The 20050-nt window shown below is 33.6% G+C and overlaps 5 protein-coding genes and 2 long non-coding RNA genes across 7 annotated transcripts; 4 read left to right on the top strand and 3 right to left on the bottom strand.

Moving 5' to 3' along the window:
• Positions 1–1922: 1922 nt before the first annotated feature.
• On the top strand, positions 1923–3097 carry LOC149899656 (SAP domain-containing ribonucleoprotein-like). Its single transcript, XM_090113739.1, has one exon. The coding sequence runs from the start codon at positions 2049–2051 to the stop codon at positions 2856–2858; it is 810 nt and encodes a 269-aa protein (XP_089969865.1). The 5' UTR covers positions 1923–2048; the 3' UTR covers positions 2859–3097.
• Positions 3098–3571: 474 nt separating this feature from the next.
• Samtor (S-adenosylmethionine sensor upstream of TORC1) lies at positions 3572–4629 on the bottom strand. Its single transcript, XM_090113893.1, has one exon. It carries the CDS (start codon positions 4539–4541, stop codon positions 3591–3593), a length of 951 nt encoding a protein of 316 aa, XP_089970019.1. The 5' UTR covers positions 4542–4629; the 3' UTR covers positions 3572–3590.
• Positions 4630–4654: 25 nt separating this feature from the next.
• On the top strand, positions 4655–5508 carry LOC149899658 (uncharacterized). The gene is made up of 2 exons (XR_016457903.1): positions 4655–5001; positions 5269–5508. It is a non-coding gene; the product is annotated as an uncharacterized LOC149899658 (long non-coding RNA).
• Positions 5509–6972: 1464 nt separating this feature from the next.
• On the top strand, positions 6973–7783 carry LOC149899659 (uncharacterized). The gene is made up of 2 exons (XR_016457871.1): positions 6973–7293; positions 7618–7783. It is a non-coding gene; the product is annotated as an uncharacterized LOC149899659 (long non-coding RNA).
• Positions 7784–9654: 1871 nt separating this feature from the next.
• Positions 9655–12241, top strand: LOC149899660 (uncharacterized). Its single transcript, XM_090113858.1, has 5 exons — positions 9655–9860; positions 9931–10116; positions 10203–10925; positions 11191–11422; positions 11501–12241. The coding sequence occupies exons 1-5, from the start codon at positions 9750–9752 to the stop codon at positions 11599–11601; spliced, it is 1353 nt and encodes a 450-aa protein (XP_089969984.1). The 5' UTR covers positions 9655–9749; the 3' UTR covers positions 11602–12241.
• Positions 12242–12245: 4 nt separating this feature from the next.
• Positions 12246–14253, bottom strand: LOC149899661 (abasic site processing protein HMCES). Its single transcript, XM_090113859.1, has 5 exons — positions 13989–14253; positions 13372–13612; positions 13062–13262; positions 12588–12800; positions 12246–12509 (listed from the first exon to the last, which is right to left on the bottom strand). The coding sequence occupies exons 1-5, from the start codon at positions 14006–14008 to the stop codon at positions 12255–12257; spliced, it is 930 nt and encodes a 309-aa protein (XP_089969985.1). The 5' UTR covers positions 14009–14253; the 3' UTR covers positions 12246–12254.
• Positions 14254–14679: 426 nt separating this feature from the next.
• LOC149899662 (uncharacterized) lies at positions 14680–19045 on the bottom strand. The gene is made up of 3 exons (XM_090113846.1): positions 18823–19045; positions 17371–17560; positions 14680–15414 (listed from the first exon to the last, which is right to left on the bottom strand). Exons 1-3 carry the CDS (start codon positions 18972–18974, stop codon positions 15061–15063), a joined length of 696 nt encoding a protein of 231 aa, XP_089969972.1. The 5' UTR covers positions 18975–19045; the 3' UTR covers positions 14680–15060.
• Between the last annotated feature and the right edge of the window lie 1005 nt (positions 19046–20050).

Raw genomic sequence — 20050 nt, forward strand, 5'->3', positions numbered from 1 at the left:
TTATATTATATTATACTCTAACTAAGGTAATAACTATAATCCTTTTTTGCCCCAATGAACTATGGCCTATGCAGTGACGACCACTAACATTCGAGTAAACCCACGAAATACTGCGGCATTTGCAAATGTCTTGAAGAACATTTTTATTAAAGTGAAACTTTTATTACATCGTCTCAAACTTTTTGGTCTGTGTAGCGCATGTCGCGTGACGGTCGGTTGTCGAGTAGGTATAAAGCAGTGTTCGGAAAGTTTCACTTTTACCCTATGATATATAAAAAGGTAGATATACGTTACCCGCTCTCTATTTTGGCAAGAAAAAACTCAGCTAAGTGCCCGAGTTTCACTTAGTCACGCACCATTCAGCGTCGTGGCTGGACGTTCTTTTTTATATTTTAATCGGCAGTTGTTATTACGAAGTACATGAGTGAGACATGTATTATGTCTCGTGCGTGAGAGTGAAAGAGAGAACAACTGTATTGGTGATAATGCGTTAGTAAGTAGGTATGTATTAATTACGCTGTTTTTAGTGCAATGATGTTGGCGTATGCCGCGTCTACTAGTATAATAGAGTCATTGCTTTTACCGTGGTTTCATAAAACCACACAACATTTTTTTATAATGAAGGGACAAAACAACATAATTCCAAAAGTTTCCTTAAATCATATATAATATAGTCGAAGTGATACTTTTGAACAAACAAATATCAAACTGGACACCAAACGTAAAACGTAGTGATTATATCCTCTTTGCTGGACACCCCAATAAAGCAAATTGTTGATTGCGAATGTATGATATAATATATCCTTCTATATATTATTTAAGTAACGAAGTATTTACATAGCAATATCTGTTTATTTTATTTAATATAATCATAATATGTGCCTAATTATGTATAAATCTGTTATATCTATATATTATAATATATATTATTTGTAATTAATTATCAATAATAACAAGGTAAATGATTTTTGGAACTGTAAATAAAGTTTTTTGGTTGGTATTTGTATTTACTTATAGACTTAGTGAGCCTCGGGAATAAAAACTTACGGGCAGACTGAAAATCAGCGCTGTTTTCAGGTGTTAAAGGCCGACAGCATGGATGAGTCTCACCCGATTGCCATGTAAACTATTGTGTATTTTTTTTTAGTAATATAAGTAGTTATTAAGTGTGTGTAACATGTGGCAATAAATATTTTTTCTTTCTTTATTTCTCTTTCAAATAGTAGTGATACTTCGGTTACAGAACTTCCGGATATCCGTGGAAGAAGAAAGATCCGTATCTTCTATTTTTTAGTTACTTTTTTGACGGATCTTTAACCATACGTTAACTAAAAATCTATTAAATTCCATACCTTTAGATGTGATTTTTCCTTAAGCTAAATTTTGGTATGATATTGCAAATATTAATAAACTAAATATTATATAGAAAGTTGTAACATCCCTCTATGAAATAATGTTATATTTAATATAGTCATGATATAGTCATATATAGTGATGGAAAGGAAAAAATGGAAGTAGATTAAATATGTATACTGATACTGTCAGTCGTTATGATGGTAAAATTTTCTATCACGGATTACGACCTGTCGTTCTTTGAAAACAAATACTTCTGCGTAGGATGAAAATGGTAATTAACGACGTCACAAGATCTAATAAGCCTAATAAAAACGATCTCGCCTGCATTCGTAGATAATTTCTGGACTCATTCGTTGTATAACAATCAATCTCTGATAAATAACTAATTCAGATACTAAATTAAGGACAGTGTCATCAGTTTCTAATTTTTAAAGTTACTTCCGAATTTAGTAACTTAATTAATTACTGACTAAATTCAGTGAAGCACATTACATTTTTAACTTATTTTTATACGTTGTCTGTGGCAAAATCTACAATTTAAACTGTCATAATGACATAATATTATAGCTTGACATTTACGATTCTGGTTTTGCGTTTGTCGTTTTGTGTTGATTTGTTAGCTGTTTAACTGTTGTCCTTGAGTAAACTAAGTTGTAAAATTGAATCGAGTATAAAAATCATACTATACCGCAATGGCCGATTCAACGAATACGGACATTTCCAAAATGAAGGTTGTGGATTTACGTAAAGAGTTGAAGGCACGTGGATTGTCATATACCGGCGACAAGAAAGAGCTTGTAGCAAGACTCCAAGCGGCAACTGTTCAAGAGGATCACGGTGATATCAATTTAGATTCTGACGAAATTGACTCTGACGGTGTACTGGATGACGATGACGATAAGACTCACGCGGATATTTTGGATGACACTGCTGCCGATACACTAAATGAAGATTTGGTGCTTGAAGAAAATTCACCAGAAAAACAAACCCCTGAGACTAAACCTCAGAGGATTCTTAAACGAAAAATTACCTCAGAGACACAAAAAGAACAGCCATCAACGGAGAGTAAAGATGTAGCCTCAAAGAAAATTGTTTTAAACAGAACAATTTCCATGTCATCTAATTCTTCTAAAACAACTGAGAAAAAAGATGAGGATGCAAGTAATGCTACAACAGAAACTTCATCTGATAGTAATTCTATTAAGATAACTTCAGATCTTGACTTGAAAACACGGTTAGAACTGAGAGCAAAGCGCTTTGGTCTTCCTGTTAAAATTTCTGACGAAGCAAGGAAGGAGGCAAGAAAACAAAGATTTGGGAAAAGTACAAACACTACAACTGAAACATCTAAAGTGACTATACCTGGAACACTATCAGACACTTTAGACAAACTTAAAAAACGATCTGAAAGATTTGGACAATCTGTCTCCACACTCATGATAGACATTGAGAATAAAGAGAAATTAGAAAAAAGAAAAGCTAAATTCGGTACTGTACAGTAAACATTATAATATTGTAAAATCATAGTTTAAGATTACTTAACTTTTCATTTTAATTTCTAACTTTATAATTTAGTGTTAATAAAGTATAATAAGGTTTTCAATAAAGTATATTGAAACTTATTCAATATTTAATTATAGTGTTTCCTAGAATGAAGGATAGTAATCAACTAATACAAAATAAATCTTATTGACTGATGGACAATTTTTTTATATAAAATAAAAACTTTTAACTTAATAAACCTGGTTATTTAGAATTATCATTAGACATTGGTAAAGTAACTGCCTACTGAGCCGACGGTCCCGGGTTCGATCCCCGGTCAGGGCAAATATTTGTGTGATGAACACAATTATTTGTTCTTGGGTCTGGGTGTTATTATCTATATATGTATTTATTAAATATTATATTTATCGTCGCCTAGTACCCACAACACAAGCCTTAATTGAGCTTACTGTGGGACTAGGTCGATTTGTGTAATAATGTCCTATAATATTTATTTATTTATTTATTTATTTATTTATTTATTTATTTATTGACAGGGATAAAATGTCTTTATTATATAATTTCTATCTCTCTCATCTCATATGGGATCAGTAATCAATATGCATACAGGTATTAAAACTATGTACATAATAAAAATGCTTACATAGGCCAGATGGTAATAAAAATAAACTGGATAAGATATTGCATTATAAAATAAAACAAAAACAATTAAACTGTTCCATTTTTTATTGCTATAAATCTGAAAAAGGAAGCTCCTTAAAATCATCTGGAGATATATGTATGTTTGGGATTACATTATTTTGCTCTAATTTGGAAAAATCTTGGGGTATATGTATTGAATAATCCATGTATGGTTTTTTATGAATTGTTGCCCACCTTAAAGCCACATCTTTACAAAGTGCTTTTCTAAATCCTATACAATGCATATGTTTTAACTTTTCATACTTAATTCTTGTGTAACCTAAGCAAGCTAATGTATATTGCCAACATTTCATTAATTTACAATTTGCTCCAACATGTTTTGAATCAGGAGTTGAAATGATAAGCAAACCACCCGGCTTTAATAATTTATATGCATTTTCACATGCTGTTATTCTTAGATCAGAACTAGGTATATACTCCAAGAGAAAGCAGAATGTTATTATATCAAATGCTTCTTGTTTCAATTCTTTAACAATATTTTCTTGCACTATTGTTTCTTTTCCTATGTGTACATTTAGAAAATCACATTCTCTAACATACTGATTTGCAGGGCACAAATCAATGGCTAGAACATTGAATAAATTGTAACTTCTGAAGGGGTTGTAGCAGCTACCTACATCTAGTAATTCTAATGTTTCTTCAAATGACTCTTTATTAGAGAGCTGAATATTAAGTTTTTTGCTAATTTCCAACTCTTTTGCACTAAATTTAACATATTCTTTCTTTATAAAGTAGTCTTTGCATAATTCGACTGACCATTGAATACGAGACGTTGCTAAACTTTCTTCATTACCGTAATTTTCTTCCCAGAAAACAGTGGCTAACTTTTCCATATATTCAGCATAAGTCAATAATGTATCTTTATTTTTACAGTGCCTGGTCCATGCTTCTTTTGCTCCTAAAGTTACGGCATTCATACGAAGGTTGGAGTGAACATCTTTTAGATATTGGGCTAATTGCTTATGTTCGTCACTAGCCATGGTTTTCCTAAGATATACCTAATTTAGATTTCTAATAAGATTTCTGATGTATTGTTTACATATTTTTACGTACCTATTAATTTTGACACAGAATTTTGACAGTTTAAAGTCTCGGAGCAATTATCAAGCCTGGAGAAGTAACAATTAATTGAACAATATAGCACTAGTTTGGCCTTTTTGGCTTATGGCAAAATGTCATGCGAAAAAAGAGGACAGATATATGTCAGTTCGACAGTTTGAAATTACATGTGCCCATGTCAATTTGTTTCAGTGACCAGTCTGGTCACGGACGCATGGTGATTTTAATTATTATTTTTGAAGTGAAAAACGAGTGTTTTAGTTTAATTTGTTATTTTATGAAAAGACAATTGACTAAAGATAACATGGCTTGTGTTGCTTACGGCTGTAAAAGCCGTAGTAATGTGAAATCGGACGAAGATAGAAATTTGTCATTTCACAGGTTAGTGTTTTGATCAATTTTTTTGTTAATTGTATGATAAATAAGTTAATTTACCTTATTTTCTTAATCATCTATGTTTTATCTAACCGTAATCATTGAAATGAAATCATAATCAGCTTAGTTTTTAGAAAAAATGCAAAATATAACTTCCATAGTGTTGTGCAATTATCGATACTTGAGTAGGAACGAAGTACTTCATTGATAATGACTGCTTTAGGTTAGGAGAAAAAAAAGGTATTTAAGTATGGATTTTATTGTTATTTGCAGGTTTCTGGCTTGAGAACAATTAAAAGATGTTTGAGTTAAAGCTAAGCACAGGAAAAATTGGAAGCCTTCAAAACATTCTCGGCCTTGTTCAAATCATTTCGAATCAGACGGGAAGAAAAGTAAAGTGCTTTGCAGAGATGCTGTGCCACAAGTTTAAGGTGGCATCTATTTTAAATAATAAATATTGTAATTTGGTAATTAAGTATCGAAATAAAATGTTGTTAAAAAAATAAATGTTTATTTGTTTTATTTGAAGCAATTTATTTTAAACTTGTACCAATTTTTCCTGTGGGAATGAGTTATTTTCCTGTGGTAAATTGTAGCTTATATGTTATTCTGATGTTTAAACTATATAATTGTAAAGTTCCATAAAAACTCATTCAGTAGTTTTTACGTGAAAGAGTATCAAAATATGTCCATTCTTATATATTTTTGCTTTTATAATATTAGTAGGATACGACTATTGATTTGTAAAAAGATCAACTAGGTGGAAGTCAGATTCGCGCACGAAGGGTTCCGTATAATTCTATGAATGAATCTATGAAAACAGGAAAAAATACGTACCTTTTTACGAAACCATAAAAACAACCTAAACCGAAATAACTAATAATATTTTTTTATATATACCACTACCATACAATGCAAGGCAGTCAATACGCATCGTAAATGAATAATTCCAAATTAAACGAATCTTAAAATTTGAAATAATTACCTATCCATAATTCAAAATTAAACGAATCTTAAATTATCTTCAAGCAATTTTATAACTTAATTTTTTTATTTATCGATATTTTAGTATTCGATAAAGTAAAGGCAAGCACTACCTTTTTAGAACAAAAAGTGGCTACATGTGGATTTGAATGCCAAGCAGATAACAGTGTGTTGTCTCTTTCTATCGCATTAATTAGGGTATTGAATAAAAGAGAGCCACTATATAAGAAACGTTCAATTAATTGTTACTTCTCCAGGCTTGTTAATTGCTCCGAGGTTTAAAGTACATTCAGATACGGACACCATAGACTATATACTTACACAGAGCAAGTAATATTAAACTTATTACAGAGAACGGACTGGGACACTAGCACTACGGATGTGTCCAAGACACTTGGCCACACTGGTTTTCATACTAATTATGACATTATAGCACTTCTATTGTGTTCTTAGAGCGTATACGCACTATGCGGGTAGCCGTCCGGCTGACCGCAAGCACAATTATGTACGTAATATTCATTTCTATGCGCACTGTGCGGTCAGCCGGACGGCTACCCGCATAGTGCGTATACGCTCATAGGGCGTATTCAGAAAGAAAGCTTGAAACTTATAAGCGCTTATCGGCGCTTGTCATGTTCATATATTTTCCTGCGCGGGTTACCAGCACTGACAGGAAAATATATGAACATGACAAGCGCCGATAAGCGCTTATAAGTTTCAAGCTTTCTTTCTGAATACGCCCTTACTGTTCTGTGTGTCCAACACAAGAAGCTTATATCTTACACTGGAGATTGCACTATGACCATTAACTTGTCACAAGAAAATATAACCTTGAATGACGTCAGTGTTGTTTTTTGTCTCTTTCTGTGAGTGACCACACTGGTTTGTATATTCAGGATTTTTCGAAATAAAAAAAACTAAAAATCATGGTCTATAAATAATAACGACATATATTTTTAACAGTATTTATATTATAATATTACTGGTCAACTTATAGTACGACATAAAAGAGATGAAATTAATTATTTTGGAACTAATTCGTTTTTCATTACCTGGCAACCCTGAATTGGCAATGTAGCTGTCAAGTTGAATAAAAATTTGTTGTTTTTTTCGTGAAGTGGAGAATTATTGAGATAAAATTGTTATTTAGAACAAGAAATTTAAATAAAAAAGGAGACATCATGAAAAAGGTTAAACTTAGCGGTGTCCGTGATGTGGTGTATAAAGTTTTTATTCGGTGTTTGTCCGAATTTCAAGCTGGAAATTTATTGACTGATTTGGAAAACGTTTACAAACGTACAGCAGAATATACCGGTGAGATTCCATTTATTTTTGCTCAGTACTACGTAAAATAGAATATTCCATTAGTGACGAGTGTTTAATGTATGTATGTATGGTGATTATTACGTTTTCGCAATTTAATTTGAGGTTATTTGTATGTAAACAAAAACTAGTTTTTATAGTGCGACCAGCACAATTTGAGTCAAGAAGTTATATCCAATCCAACCAGCCTCAAATAAAGTACCTAGTTTAGATTTTACTACATAGTATAGTGATAACTGTTTTCATACAGCTATCTATCTATTAATCAATCAAACCATAAGAAAAAAAATCATATTTACTGTATCATATTTACAGATACTGAAGATGCCCCGTACCCTCCTGCCAGTACTTCGAAACAGAGTGATGATCAGTCCTTTGAAGGAGTAGAATATTTAGATTTTGATGAATTATATTAATGTACAAAATTTATCTACAAAAAAAATAAAAATATGTGGTTTTCAAATCGCCTTGTTTTTTTCTACCCGACGGACCCAGAAAGAGGGTGATGTGTTTGAGCTGCATGTATGCTTGTTTGTTTGTATGTTTGATTCTATGTGTGCCTCTGCAGTCTAAGCACTTGACCGATTTTTATAAAATAACTAATTCCAAATACATTTAAGTAAAATTTGACCTAGGTAGGTCAATTAAAATACTAATGTATTTTTGTCTTAAATTTGCACTATTGCTACAATGAAACAATTATTATAACGGTTTAAATCGCGGTATTTATTTTAGATTATATATATAGATTTTTGGATTTTTATTCTATAGTATCAAGATCGCTTGCGTCACAGTATCAGTGTTGCTATATGAGCGACGGTGGCGCCCTCATTTATTTTCATCTCTTTTGTGTCGCACTGTACATGAATAATTATCATCTTTATAGGTACATACCATTTTAATTGGTAGAGAATGATAGTTTTAAATAACGCTTGATATTTATCTCATTTTTTTTTCTTTTGATCTCATACTACGATTTTTTAATTAAAATGAGTGCTACATACATTAAAACATCGTTTGGTTACTCAAGCTTCAGTCTAAAACTTTTCAATATTCCAAAGGGAGAGTTGCATCGCTAGTGTTGATGTGTGGTAACGATATTACAGTTCTCAGAAATTCGTATGTCTTTCAGGAGCTGTACTTACGGTTACTAATGGTTTCATGGTGGTTAATTATAATATAATTAAAATTACTTTATCAGTTGAGACGCAGTAATAAGAATGTGGTAAATAAAAAGGTATAGCACTTTTCAAAAGGTATTTTTTTTCTGGACCGTAATCCTCAGGCTTAAAATGCAAACTGCATATTCTGGCATGTTGATAAATTTTACCCTTGATAGGCACTATGGACAGCCATTTATTTCTTTTAAAGTGAAACTTTTATAACATCGTCTCAAACTTTTTATTTCATTTTTGGAAAGCTGAAATATGTAAACCAAAAAAATATTAGGTTAAAAAGTATAAATTTCAATGTAAAAAAGAACAAACCACAATATGTGAGTGCAATACCGATGTCGTGTGTTGTTTCATTACTAGTATAAAAAAATTTAAAATGGTGTTCTTAATGTTCATCATAATATTGTTTAGCAATATATTATCGTCGCTATCCGTAAAAACCCATCATCATGGTTACCTTACTTGTTAAATTTGTTTGTTGAAAACTTGTTGAAAAATGATGAAAGTATTAGGAAAAGAACTTATTTAACATGATTGCTTAGTAAAATGATGATAAATTTGACGATTTTTGCCATTAAAATGATTCTAAACAGGTAAATGCACGAGTATTAAGTTCCAACAAGTTTCAACAAACTTGTCGGCGCCGATCAGCGCTTATAAGCGCATGTTCATATATTTTCCTGCGCGGGTTACCAGCGCTTATAAGCGCCGATAAGCGCTTATAAGCGCTTATAAGTTTCAAGCTTTCTTTCTGAATACGCCCTATACAACTAAAACGAAGAGAGTATATAATTAAAAAAATAAAACTTTTTTAAGATCATAATAACATTCTTCCTTGCTTCATTCGTCACAAAAAATATAAACAATCTCTATAAAAGAATACGGCAACAATACGATTTTAAATGTTGTCTGTAAAACTGTACTTTAGAGGGCGTCGAGTTGAGAGTCGTAATTTTTTTTGTAGTTAGCTATTGTCGTGGAACCTAAATCTGAAATTTCATTTTTTGTCAAACTCGTCAAATATCAAGGACGACCGACCGTTATTTGTTGTGCTCAAGTTGTGCCCACAGGCCACAGAGCAAGAAATTTTTGCCTTTTGGCCATCTTTTGGCATGTATAATTGCTCATAATATTTTGGCAGTTGGCAACAAATTGGATGACAGTTGACACTGGCAGAGGTGTGGGTTGATACAAAATTGTTATGTCTAAACTCTAAACAAAAACCAAAATAGTGGTATTATTATAATTTTGCGAAATTAATAATAAATTATCATGGATAATGCTGATCCCGATAAAATTATTGAACATTGGCTTCAAGACAATGATATTTCGGGAATGTCGCTTCCTGATATTGAATACGAACCACATCTTCTTATATCTAAAGTAAGTACCGGTGCAAAATTATGTGAAGTTATTAATTGATGATTCTGTTTAACTAATAAACATTTCTTAGGTTCGGAAGCATTACATGGAAGAAATAATAAAATTACTATCATTGAATTACGAAAAGAATCAAAGATTGGTGCATAAAAATATATATCTACCTAGCGCAATTTGGCGGTGCGCGAAAATATTAGAAATGAGCGCAGCAAAAAATTCTATGTTGGTCGAATTGTACAGAAAAAACATTGTCACTGTGGTATGTTTAATCAATTAATGTTTTATCAATTTTATTCATGATGCATATTATACATTTTCTTATGATTAATTATCTCATTTATTCAGATTAAGGATTTAAAAAGTGATACAAATAATGGTAAACTGTACAAGAAATTATCAGAATGTCTTCATAAACCTCCAGAGAATGATAAAAAATTACAAACTTCCTTAACAATGCCCAAAGACTGTACTTGCACTTGTACATGTTACCAAAGAAAAAAAGTTCGCAAATTTTCTGAACCCTTTTCCATGGATCATAATAGAGGGATATTAATGGATCCAAACCAACAGAACATACATAATTTGTTGAAAGAATCAGAAATTACAAAGGGACCAGATACCAGTTTTCAGAATTGTGAGATAGGTGTCAAGTGTAATGCACCAATGCCCGAATCTAATGATGCAGAAGATGTAATGCAGCAGTTAGAAAAGCTTTTTGAAGGTGGATCAAATGAGGAGGATATTTTCGATGGAATTCTATGCAATTCAATAGATTTTTCATTTAATGAGGGTACAAAAATGTCTCATAATTATGTGCAAGACGAATCTTGTAATACAGGCAGAGCCTCTCTAATTGAAGAACAAGCAGCCCAAATAAAATCTCTGGATGAAAGGCTGACAACCTTGACAGGCGTTTTGGAAAATGCAATAGACAATAGTAAAACTGAGGCTATCAAACATAAAAAGCCATCTTCAAATAAATGGATCTGTGAAGAATATTTTTTAAAAGTTAAACTTTTTGAACTGCTTGATCAACTCAGAGATTGTAATAGAGCAAAGCTTAATAGGGTAATATATATTGAAATTTTAAGTGTAGTTAGACACATTCTTTTCCCTGTTATAACATAATATTTTTAACTTGTGATATATTATGTAAGTATATGTTGAGAAAAAAAGTTATGAACTCATTTTAAAACATGCTTCAGTGTAGTCTATTATACTAGTGGTGCATCATATTATACTTGGCCCATGGTGCATAGATAAATAAATAAACTCTTCAGCTTTATATTAAGAAATAGATAGAAATGTCAGTTAATATCTTATTTGGTTTTAGATAAAAGTACTATTAGCAGACCTCTTTGGAGAAGACAGTGATGATGAAGGTGTAGTCTCACCTCTTGATGAGACACCAGAATTTGTGGCAAGTTGCAAGGAACGCATAACTCCATGGGTTGTCAAGTTGCTAACACCATACTATGTAAAAGGAAGAATTAAGGGAAAGGCACTATTCAAAGCTTTGGCAAGGCATTTGATAAGATTAATTTACCAATGCAGTAGATATCCTGGTAAGATTTGATAATATTTAGATTTTAGATACTATTAACCATTATATTTTTTATATTTATTGAGTTATTTTTTTACAGAGGAATATGAAGTACAAAACTTTATAAAAGACTTCTTACACAATCATAAAACAATTAGATGTGAAGCTGATTTTAAACAATTTCGCATTGAAAACATTTAAGGATTGCAATAACAATCCTATAGGTAAAGCAGAGTTTATGTTAAAGATGTAATTTCAAATCACCTGTTATAGTATTAATGAATGGATGAGGATCATCCATTATATGATGCCATATTTTAGAACCACAGAACAGTTCTCTGGCAAGATGGCATCCTTTACGATTGTAAATGTTTGTACATTGGTATGATTTAAAAAGAAAAAAAGAAACTACAGAGTTTCTATGTATATATAATTTCTGATGATTCCAAGGTGTTTCTAAATGAAATATTGATTATAGATGTTGGAGATTGAATAAAAAGTTCCTGTCAACAAAATTGCATTAGTGTTATAGTGCATAACCATTATCATTAAATATATTTTTAACTGCTGCCTTTGATCATTGTAAAGACTGCAATTAAAAAATAACAATGCTATATAGAGCCAGTTAAAAGGCATTGATAATAAATTTTAATGTGTTTTTATCAACTCTTCATATACATTGTCATAGTATAAAACTATGATATCTTTTAAAGGTGTACCACAGTTATACACACTATAGAATGAAGTGTGTGAGAGATGATTGATACAGTAGCACCTTTCTATACTTTTGATACATCAATGGTATAGAAAACTGATATAATTAAACAAATTTCAGGTAAAATTTATCGTTTTATTTATACTTTGGGTTTCTTACAGTTTTGTGGGATTTCTTCTGTTGATTTTCTTTTAGTTGATTTAGAAAACCAAGCTGTTAATGATTTTTGTGTAGTTTTTGGTTTATCTTCTATAGAGATTTTCTTATTGCATTCTAAAGATTTATTCTTTGAATTATTAACCAGTGTTGATACAGGATGCCATTCTAGCATCTTAGTTTGTGTCAGATACTTCAAAGCCATGTTTACATTAACATTGTCTATATCAAGCCAGGCCTAAAATAAAAATAATAAAATTTAAAAGAAACTTTATGGACAAAATTTACAATCAGTATCAATTTTTTCAAGACTTACTTCAACTTGTTCATTATTATCTAAAATGGCTGGCATTCTGTGATGTAGCCAACTAAAGGTTTCATTAGATTCCATTGTTATTACAGAATAGGAGTAAATTATAACATCATTGTCTTGCCAGGCATGATACAATCCAGCCATGTACAAAAGTTTCATTTCTTTCCAACCTTCATCCTCATTAAATTCTTTCTTCCAGGATTTTGGATCATTGATCTTAAAATTAAAAAAAAATATAAGGATGTTTACCAATTAGTTACTATGAGTATTTTGCACAAGCAAATTTGTTTAATAAAAAGCAAGGTGGAAAAAATTGATACACAGGCAAAACCTTGTTTTCTTATTCAATAAACAAATATGTATTCCCCTTCTTTAAATTAAGGAACAATATAAAATTATATTATAGAAATAATGATAATATTTTGATATCTATTTTTGAAAAGTAAATAAGTAGGTACATCTTATCTGGTATCTTACATTAATATCTGATTCTTGTTTCATATAAATATAGTATGGTTGTTTAACTTTGTTTTTTAATGTAGTTTGCCATTCATAAAATCCTTCTGCTACAATAATGCATCTACCTCCATTATTTAATATTGGACTGTAAAGTTTTGAATGCAGTATATTTTCGAAACGGCAATTATTTGTACTTAGATTATGATTTTTATAGTCACCCTGTGAAAAAATATAAATTAATAATTTGATTTTCAATAATTATACACCTCATAAAATATTACTTCTGCTTTAGAAACATAATTTAAAGTTAAAAGATATTTTGTTTTACCTTGTGCCAAGGTGGTATTATTCCCCACATCATTGGTTTCAACACTCTATGTGTATTGGCAGCATTTTTAAATTTACTAGAAGAAATTAACACTGGTGTAACATCTGTAGGAGCTATGTTACTTGATGGTGTGTATTCTTTGCCATTGTTATGTTCCTGAAGATAATCTGGCTTAATAACGCTTTTGGAATGTTTATCCAAAAAACTGCAAGCACAGCGAAGTTGTTCCTTATCTAGTGCCCTATAAAAAATATGATTGATAGAAATATAATAATTATTACACATAGTGCCTTCACATTGCATTATATACCTACCACAGGTATATACTTCTCTTTGATAATAGTTTAACCATTCTTTATAAATGTATTATGTACTAGATTTCCGCCCCCGGCTTCGCCCGCGTTTTCAAAGGAAAACCCGCATAGTTCCCTTTCCCGTGGGATTTCCGGGATGAAACCTATCCTATGTGTTAATCCAAGTTACCCTCTATATGTGTGCTAAATTTCATTGTAATCGGTTCAGTAGTTTTTACGTGAAAGAGTAACAAACATCCATACATCCTTACAAACTTTCGCCTTTATAATATACAATATTAGATTAAGAAAGATAGTACTTACAATCTAGTGCGGCCACACATTTTGGTTCGAATAAAAGTAAATGATAACTAATTAGGAAATGATTATAAATTTTATTAAATTACTACAAGGAAAAATCAAATTGTGAAAAGTGTAAGTAATTTTGTTTACAACGAGGGTAGGTCATTGCTTAATTCTTATTTGGGTGTTCGTTTCCAAAATTCTACGTAACGTAGAACAATACGGAAGTTCCTACTCCAGTGACGACTATTTTTAAAATAAACCAAATAATATTTAAAAAGTTGTGAAGTTGACAGAATGTTTAGTGTGACCACAGAAAAATATACTACGCAAGTGTGACCATATTAAAATTTCCAGTCCTGCCACTTGCGGTTCTTTAAAATTAATTATTGTAACATATATACATTATGTGATGGAAATGTAGTGGACTTCCCCCCTACTTCTTCCAAGTTTAGAAGGACCTAAAGCCCAAGTATCGTAGTTAAATTCGTAAGTTTTCAAACGATCAATTCAATCGATTTCATTAAATATTTGATGAAATTCTCCATTATAATACTTATTTAAATCGCTTGAATTATATAAAATAACGTAAAATATTGTTAACATTCTCTATTGTGACTGAAGTTAAAGTAATAAGCTATCGAGTCTAAAAGTGAAGTATACTTTATAGGTAAAAGCAAATAAAATAAATTTTCTTTTCCAACTTATATATTTTCGAAAATGAATCAATATAAATCATCATATTATTATATCCTATATATTTTTTTATTGCCCAATGATATGGTTGGGTACATATGTTGTTTAAGCAACTGTTTCATAAACATATATTAGAGTGTAAAGATTGTAGATTTAGGGTGGATATACACTTGTACCTTTTCTCAATCATTCATTTGATGAATGTTCATACAAATGCACTCTTCTCAACTAAATGCTTACATGGAGTGAGCATTTACCTGGAGGCTGTAACATTTCTTTGCATTAAATTTTCATTTGAATCCTTTGCAATAGAAGCATCATGTTGTCCGCCTTCATGCTTTGCTTGGTAAAATGTAACAGCAATACACACAATAAAGAACAAATGCTCAATGTTCTGTTATGAGTCCAGGCTTAACTGAGAGACCATTCTTAATTTGGATCTTGCTTTCATTTCATACTTGAAAATTAAGTTATGTATATCATGAGTTAACATGAGCCTGTCATCTTCATTCATCTTTTTTAATTTTTGCGACACAAGTTGGCCAAACAAATCATTTTCATCTGTCTGTTTTTCTAAATTTCTCTCTTCTATAAGAGAGAATGCTTCATCTATTTGCTTCTTTATTTGTGATAATTCCTCAGATTTCATAGTTTTTTTTCTTTTTTTGCACCGTTCATATTGTGTTGATTCATTTCCACTGCCTTCATCCGATTCTCTTGAGAGAGTTCTTTCATATTTTAATGTGTGTTCCTGAAACATTATTATCACATTAAAAATTGAAATTTTTCTATACCTAAATACATTTTTTTCAGCTACCAAGCACTGAAACTGATGAAACCCAATTCCTTATTGTTGTGGAACATTGGATAGCAAACATGTGGTGACAGAATCACCTATTCATACCTCTGACTAAAGTCCGGTCGGGGAGCAGGAAGAATTTCGTACATTAACCTGTTATTACCTTTTTTTTTTTTTTATAGTGGGGAAATCTTCTTAGATACCCCCGGCTCCCGGGGATGGAGCCGTGGTTATGTCGGATTTCTACCGACTAAAACCCCACTCTGTTCCATCGCGCTGCTTTGGACGGAACTGCGGGAACGGTTACGACTCTACCGCGTGTCCCGCCCAGCAGATGCCCGTTTCCAGGCCCACCACTAGAACCCCCCTCGCTGGTGGCTGCTGGAACGAAGGCTTACGCCACCAACGCGCAGACAATGGATCTTTCCCCGCTCCATCATCCGCGTTCCCCCGAACCCCCGACCCCATCACCGTCCGGCCGGAGGGTGCACGCCGGAAGGTCCTCCGATGTGTGAAATACTCGTCGGGAGACCCTCCGGCGCACTTTTATAGAGATTACCTCGCAGCCCCCACCTCACCAGAGGTGGCGGCCCTCGGTCCGGCCCCACGGACCGGATTACGAGTTGGCAGACGGCCGTATTACAGCGGCCGCCGCCCCACACCTCTGCAGGAGTCTCCGCGCGTCATCACAATGACGCGTCGGGATCCCGCCCTCCGCTGCACGGCGTAGCTTGCTAAACCAGCTAGCCCGCCGCGCCGCGACCTCTGGCCGCCATCCACCGCCGCATAAAAGCCGGCTCCTCTCTGGCCCACAAACAGGACCTCTGCCGTCGGGTCAGTCGAGGCTTTCCAACCCCAACTGCCGTTCAGCGCCACCTTTGCCTAGTGGACACGGGGTCCGCCAAGCCACGACCTCTGGCCGCCATCCCACGCCACACACAGCGGCCACTGGGCCACACCTAGCCCTGGCCGTCGGGCCGGTTGAATCTCCCCGACTCTAAACCAGCCGTTCAGCCCCTCGCTGGTCCAATTTCGCTTCACTCAGAGGGCCATAACTCTGAGCTACTGAGCCCCTCCGCCGCGACAAGGCCTGGACCGTTGGGGGGAACCTGTTATTACCTGTCACTGTCACTCCCTTGTAAAAATAATTTGTCTTGCTCGCACAGGTGCAATGACCGCCGTCCTTAGGGATTGTAAACCTTTAACCTGAGAGCTTAAGGTTTGTGTTTGCTTGATTGGTGTCAGGTGTTCAATTATGATTTTGTGAATTCAAAATTTATAAGAATAAACCTCAAACTCTTTATGTCCAATCAAAATCCGCCTAAATCGAAATCGCGTGTTAGACTAACGTATTTCTGTAATATTGTACTGTATAGTAAATTATTTTTTGAAAAATAAGGTCATAAAGAAGTTTCACTTCTTATGTGTGTACACGCACACTTTTTTTATATAATATATCGTTGTTATTGAAAACGTTAAAATGTAACTAACTAATAAGTATTGTAAATGAATAAAGGACATTTATTTAATAAATTAGTAAAAAACATTTTCTCCTCCAAATATTTCATGTAAACTGCACTTCATTCAAAAATGTTTGTGACCACTGTCAGTAGGTAAAGATGTCATTGTACGAAATTCTTTCTGCTCCGCGACCTGACTTTACATTAATTACAAGAAAACATTCTTGCCTAACTGCCCTTAACATCATATCCTTCCTATTTGCTGATGGAATACCAAGGGAGATTGTGTTTAGCATTTTATGGAAAACAAATATGTATTAATAATAATATAATCAACATGACAAAGCTATACTATCTTCCAGGAAAAAATGTATGTGCCATAAATTTGACCACAATTTATAGAATAGTCATTTACATTCTGATACAACTTAACTGCTGTGCTACTTACCTCAGTATATTTGGGGTTGTTGTATTCATACACTGACCACAAGAAACTGTGCATTGCTTCAAATGCAAACCATGTTGGCTGGTACACATCATCCGTACTTGAACAGGTGGTATAGGAGTCTTTAAGCTTTTTTAAGTGATCCCTATAAGCAGCCATTAGAGAATTCCTCTTCCTTTTTAATTCTTCAATAGAACATTGGGGTTGACTTTAGAAACGTGCGGCACGAATTTCGGCGCGATTTTAATTTTTATCGATCGATAATGATGCCCCGAAACATACATTAGCGGCTTTTCGTGCGGAAACGTGTAATTACAGAGAAATCTTTTTTTTAATTTTTGAGATTATGTTCAAAATTGTTTGAGTTACATTGACAAAACTACAAGAATTGTGTTTGAAAGAGATAACAAATGTCTTAATGTACATATTAAAAACCATAGTTCATTCAAAAGCATGTTGCTGAGGGGACAACAATTCATACGGGTTATTGGCGAGCATAGCATATGATTGTTTGGGGCAATATGGGTATGTTCATAAAAAAGTTAATCACTCAGACCCAGACAACCCATTTGTTGCCTCTGACCCATTTGAGTTCCAGTGGCATGTTGTAAAAAGATTTTTTAAAAAAGATAACTATAACCACCCAGCAAACTTCTGTGATAATATTATAGAATATGTGGAGACGATGGGTGGAAATAAATAAAATGGATCCATTCATTGCCATTGTAAATTGTATCAAACATGTATACAAGATTTGAAAAATAATTATTTAAAAAAAATGTTTTTATTGTATGTAAGTATATTGCACACAAATTGTTAATCACAGAACCGAATCTGTCCACCCCGATTCCACGTGGTACTTGTCTGTCATACACTAGAGTGTATTTAAAAAGTCGGAGGCGCGGAGGAGCGTGGCGCCCGCGTGTGCTGAGGAGCAGGCAGAGTCAAGCGAGCCGGAGTGGCTGAGGCTGGTCGCCAAAGGCGACCAAAAAGCCGAAGCTACGAAGGCGAGTGAAAACTCCTGCCTGCAACGAGGTACACGGGGGCAAGCGCCACGTTCTGCAGCGCCGGAGCAGTCAAGAAAGCCCATAATCTTCGTTGTATTTCTAACTACATCACCACATAGTATAAAACAAAGTCACTTTCTCTATCCCTATGTCCCTTTGTATGCTTAAATCTTTCAAACTACGCAACGGTTTTTGATGCGGTTTTTTTTAATAAATAGAGTGATTCAAGAGGAAGGTTTTAGTATATAATTTATTAGGTTTAAGTCAAAGCGGGCGAAGCCGCGGGCGGTAAGCTAGTATAAATATAATCTCAAAAAAAATTAAAAAAAAAATAGAAGGGGGGGTTTCCTCACCCCCCCACTTTATAGGGGGTCTCCTCTTACCTCCCCCCTCCCTTTCCCTCCCCTCCCCCCCCTTAATTCGTGCCGCAAATTTCTAAAGAAATACCGAACATTGAAGCGAAAATGAATTTTTAATTCTTTCCCAAGCGTCAATAACTGCCGTTCTGTTTTTATTGGATTTCGTATTAGGATTCCATATGGTCGGTTCATTCTCCAGAAGTTCAATAAACTCTATCACCTTGGCATTGGTCCAATCCATAATAAGATTTAATTATGTATTATATTATTTATTATTTTCATTAGTTTCCGGGCGTAAAATAATAATATTTAGATTTAAGCATGAGAGGTGAGATGTCGATGTCAGTGTCACGATTCACGTACCACTGTCACAGATAAACTATAAAGGTTAGACCGCACTAAGCGAAACTAGGCGACGCATCACGGCGCGACATGTTAAATTGACGATTGGTCAAATTTCCCCGTGCCGCAGGCGCACAGTTTCGGTATCGCGTATACCTCATCGATTATAGGTACCTCATACAGTTTCATAATCTAAAGAATATAACTAAGCTGTCTCGCGTCGCTACGCTTCAGCTGCCGTGTAGTTACGCCGTAGAGTGAGAATGAACCATAGAGGAGGCACTAAAATGACAAGTAATGCGTGAGAGAAATACACTTATGACTATAAAGCTAAGAGCAAGCGAGACAGAAACATTGTTTTTTGTTTCTCTCATGTTATGCGATTTCTTTTGTTGGGGACAAAGGCAGTTTGTCCCAAACAAGCGGCTACAGTCCATTGTTTTGCTAGTTTTCTGTTTTTTCTCGCTGTTAAGTGACTTCAAAGTTTAATAAACGTTGACAGTGATCTGTTTTAATCCGACTTTAAGTGAAAATATGGTGCGTTGTAGTGTGATTGGTTGTAAAAATCGGCCGGAACGAAGATTACCAAATATTACCTTTCACACGTAAGTAAACTTATTTGAAGTATATTGTTTTATAGAACTGGATATAGTTGATACATTTTCATTAACTCTAATGTGAAATTATCTACAAATATATAATATTTTCATCGAAATAGACGTAAACATTTTTTTGTGTTATCCGACTAAATTACGAAGTGTTCTTGTTGTTCAGGACGCCATTTGTTTTTACGTAGTTTCAAATTTATGGTATAATCATGTGATTAACATTAGGGATACCAGTACAGGGTAAAATTTTCCCCAAAATCGTGAAATGTTTTTTTAATATTAAATATGTTTTTTAGGTTTCCAAAAGAAACAAGTACATTAAACAGATGGATTCGAGCTACCGGAAGGAAGAACTGGTTACCAGGAA

The sequence above is a fragment of the Colias eurytheme genome, chromosome 20, assembly GCF_061535395.1.
Source record: "Colias eurytheme isolate Ceu_HAF_F1 chromosome 20, ilColEury1 Martin Lab GWU primary, whole genome shotgun sequence".
Classification (NCBI taxonomy): domain Eukaryota; kingdom Metazoa; phylum Arthropoda; class Insecta; order Lepidoptera; family Pieridae; genus Colias; species Colias eurytheme.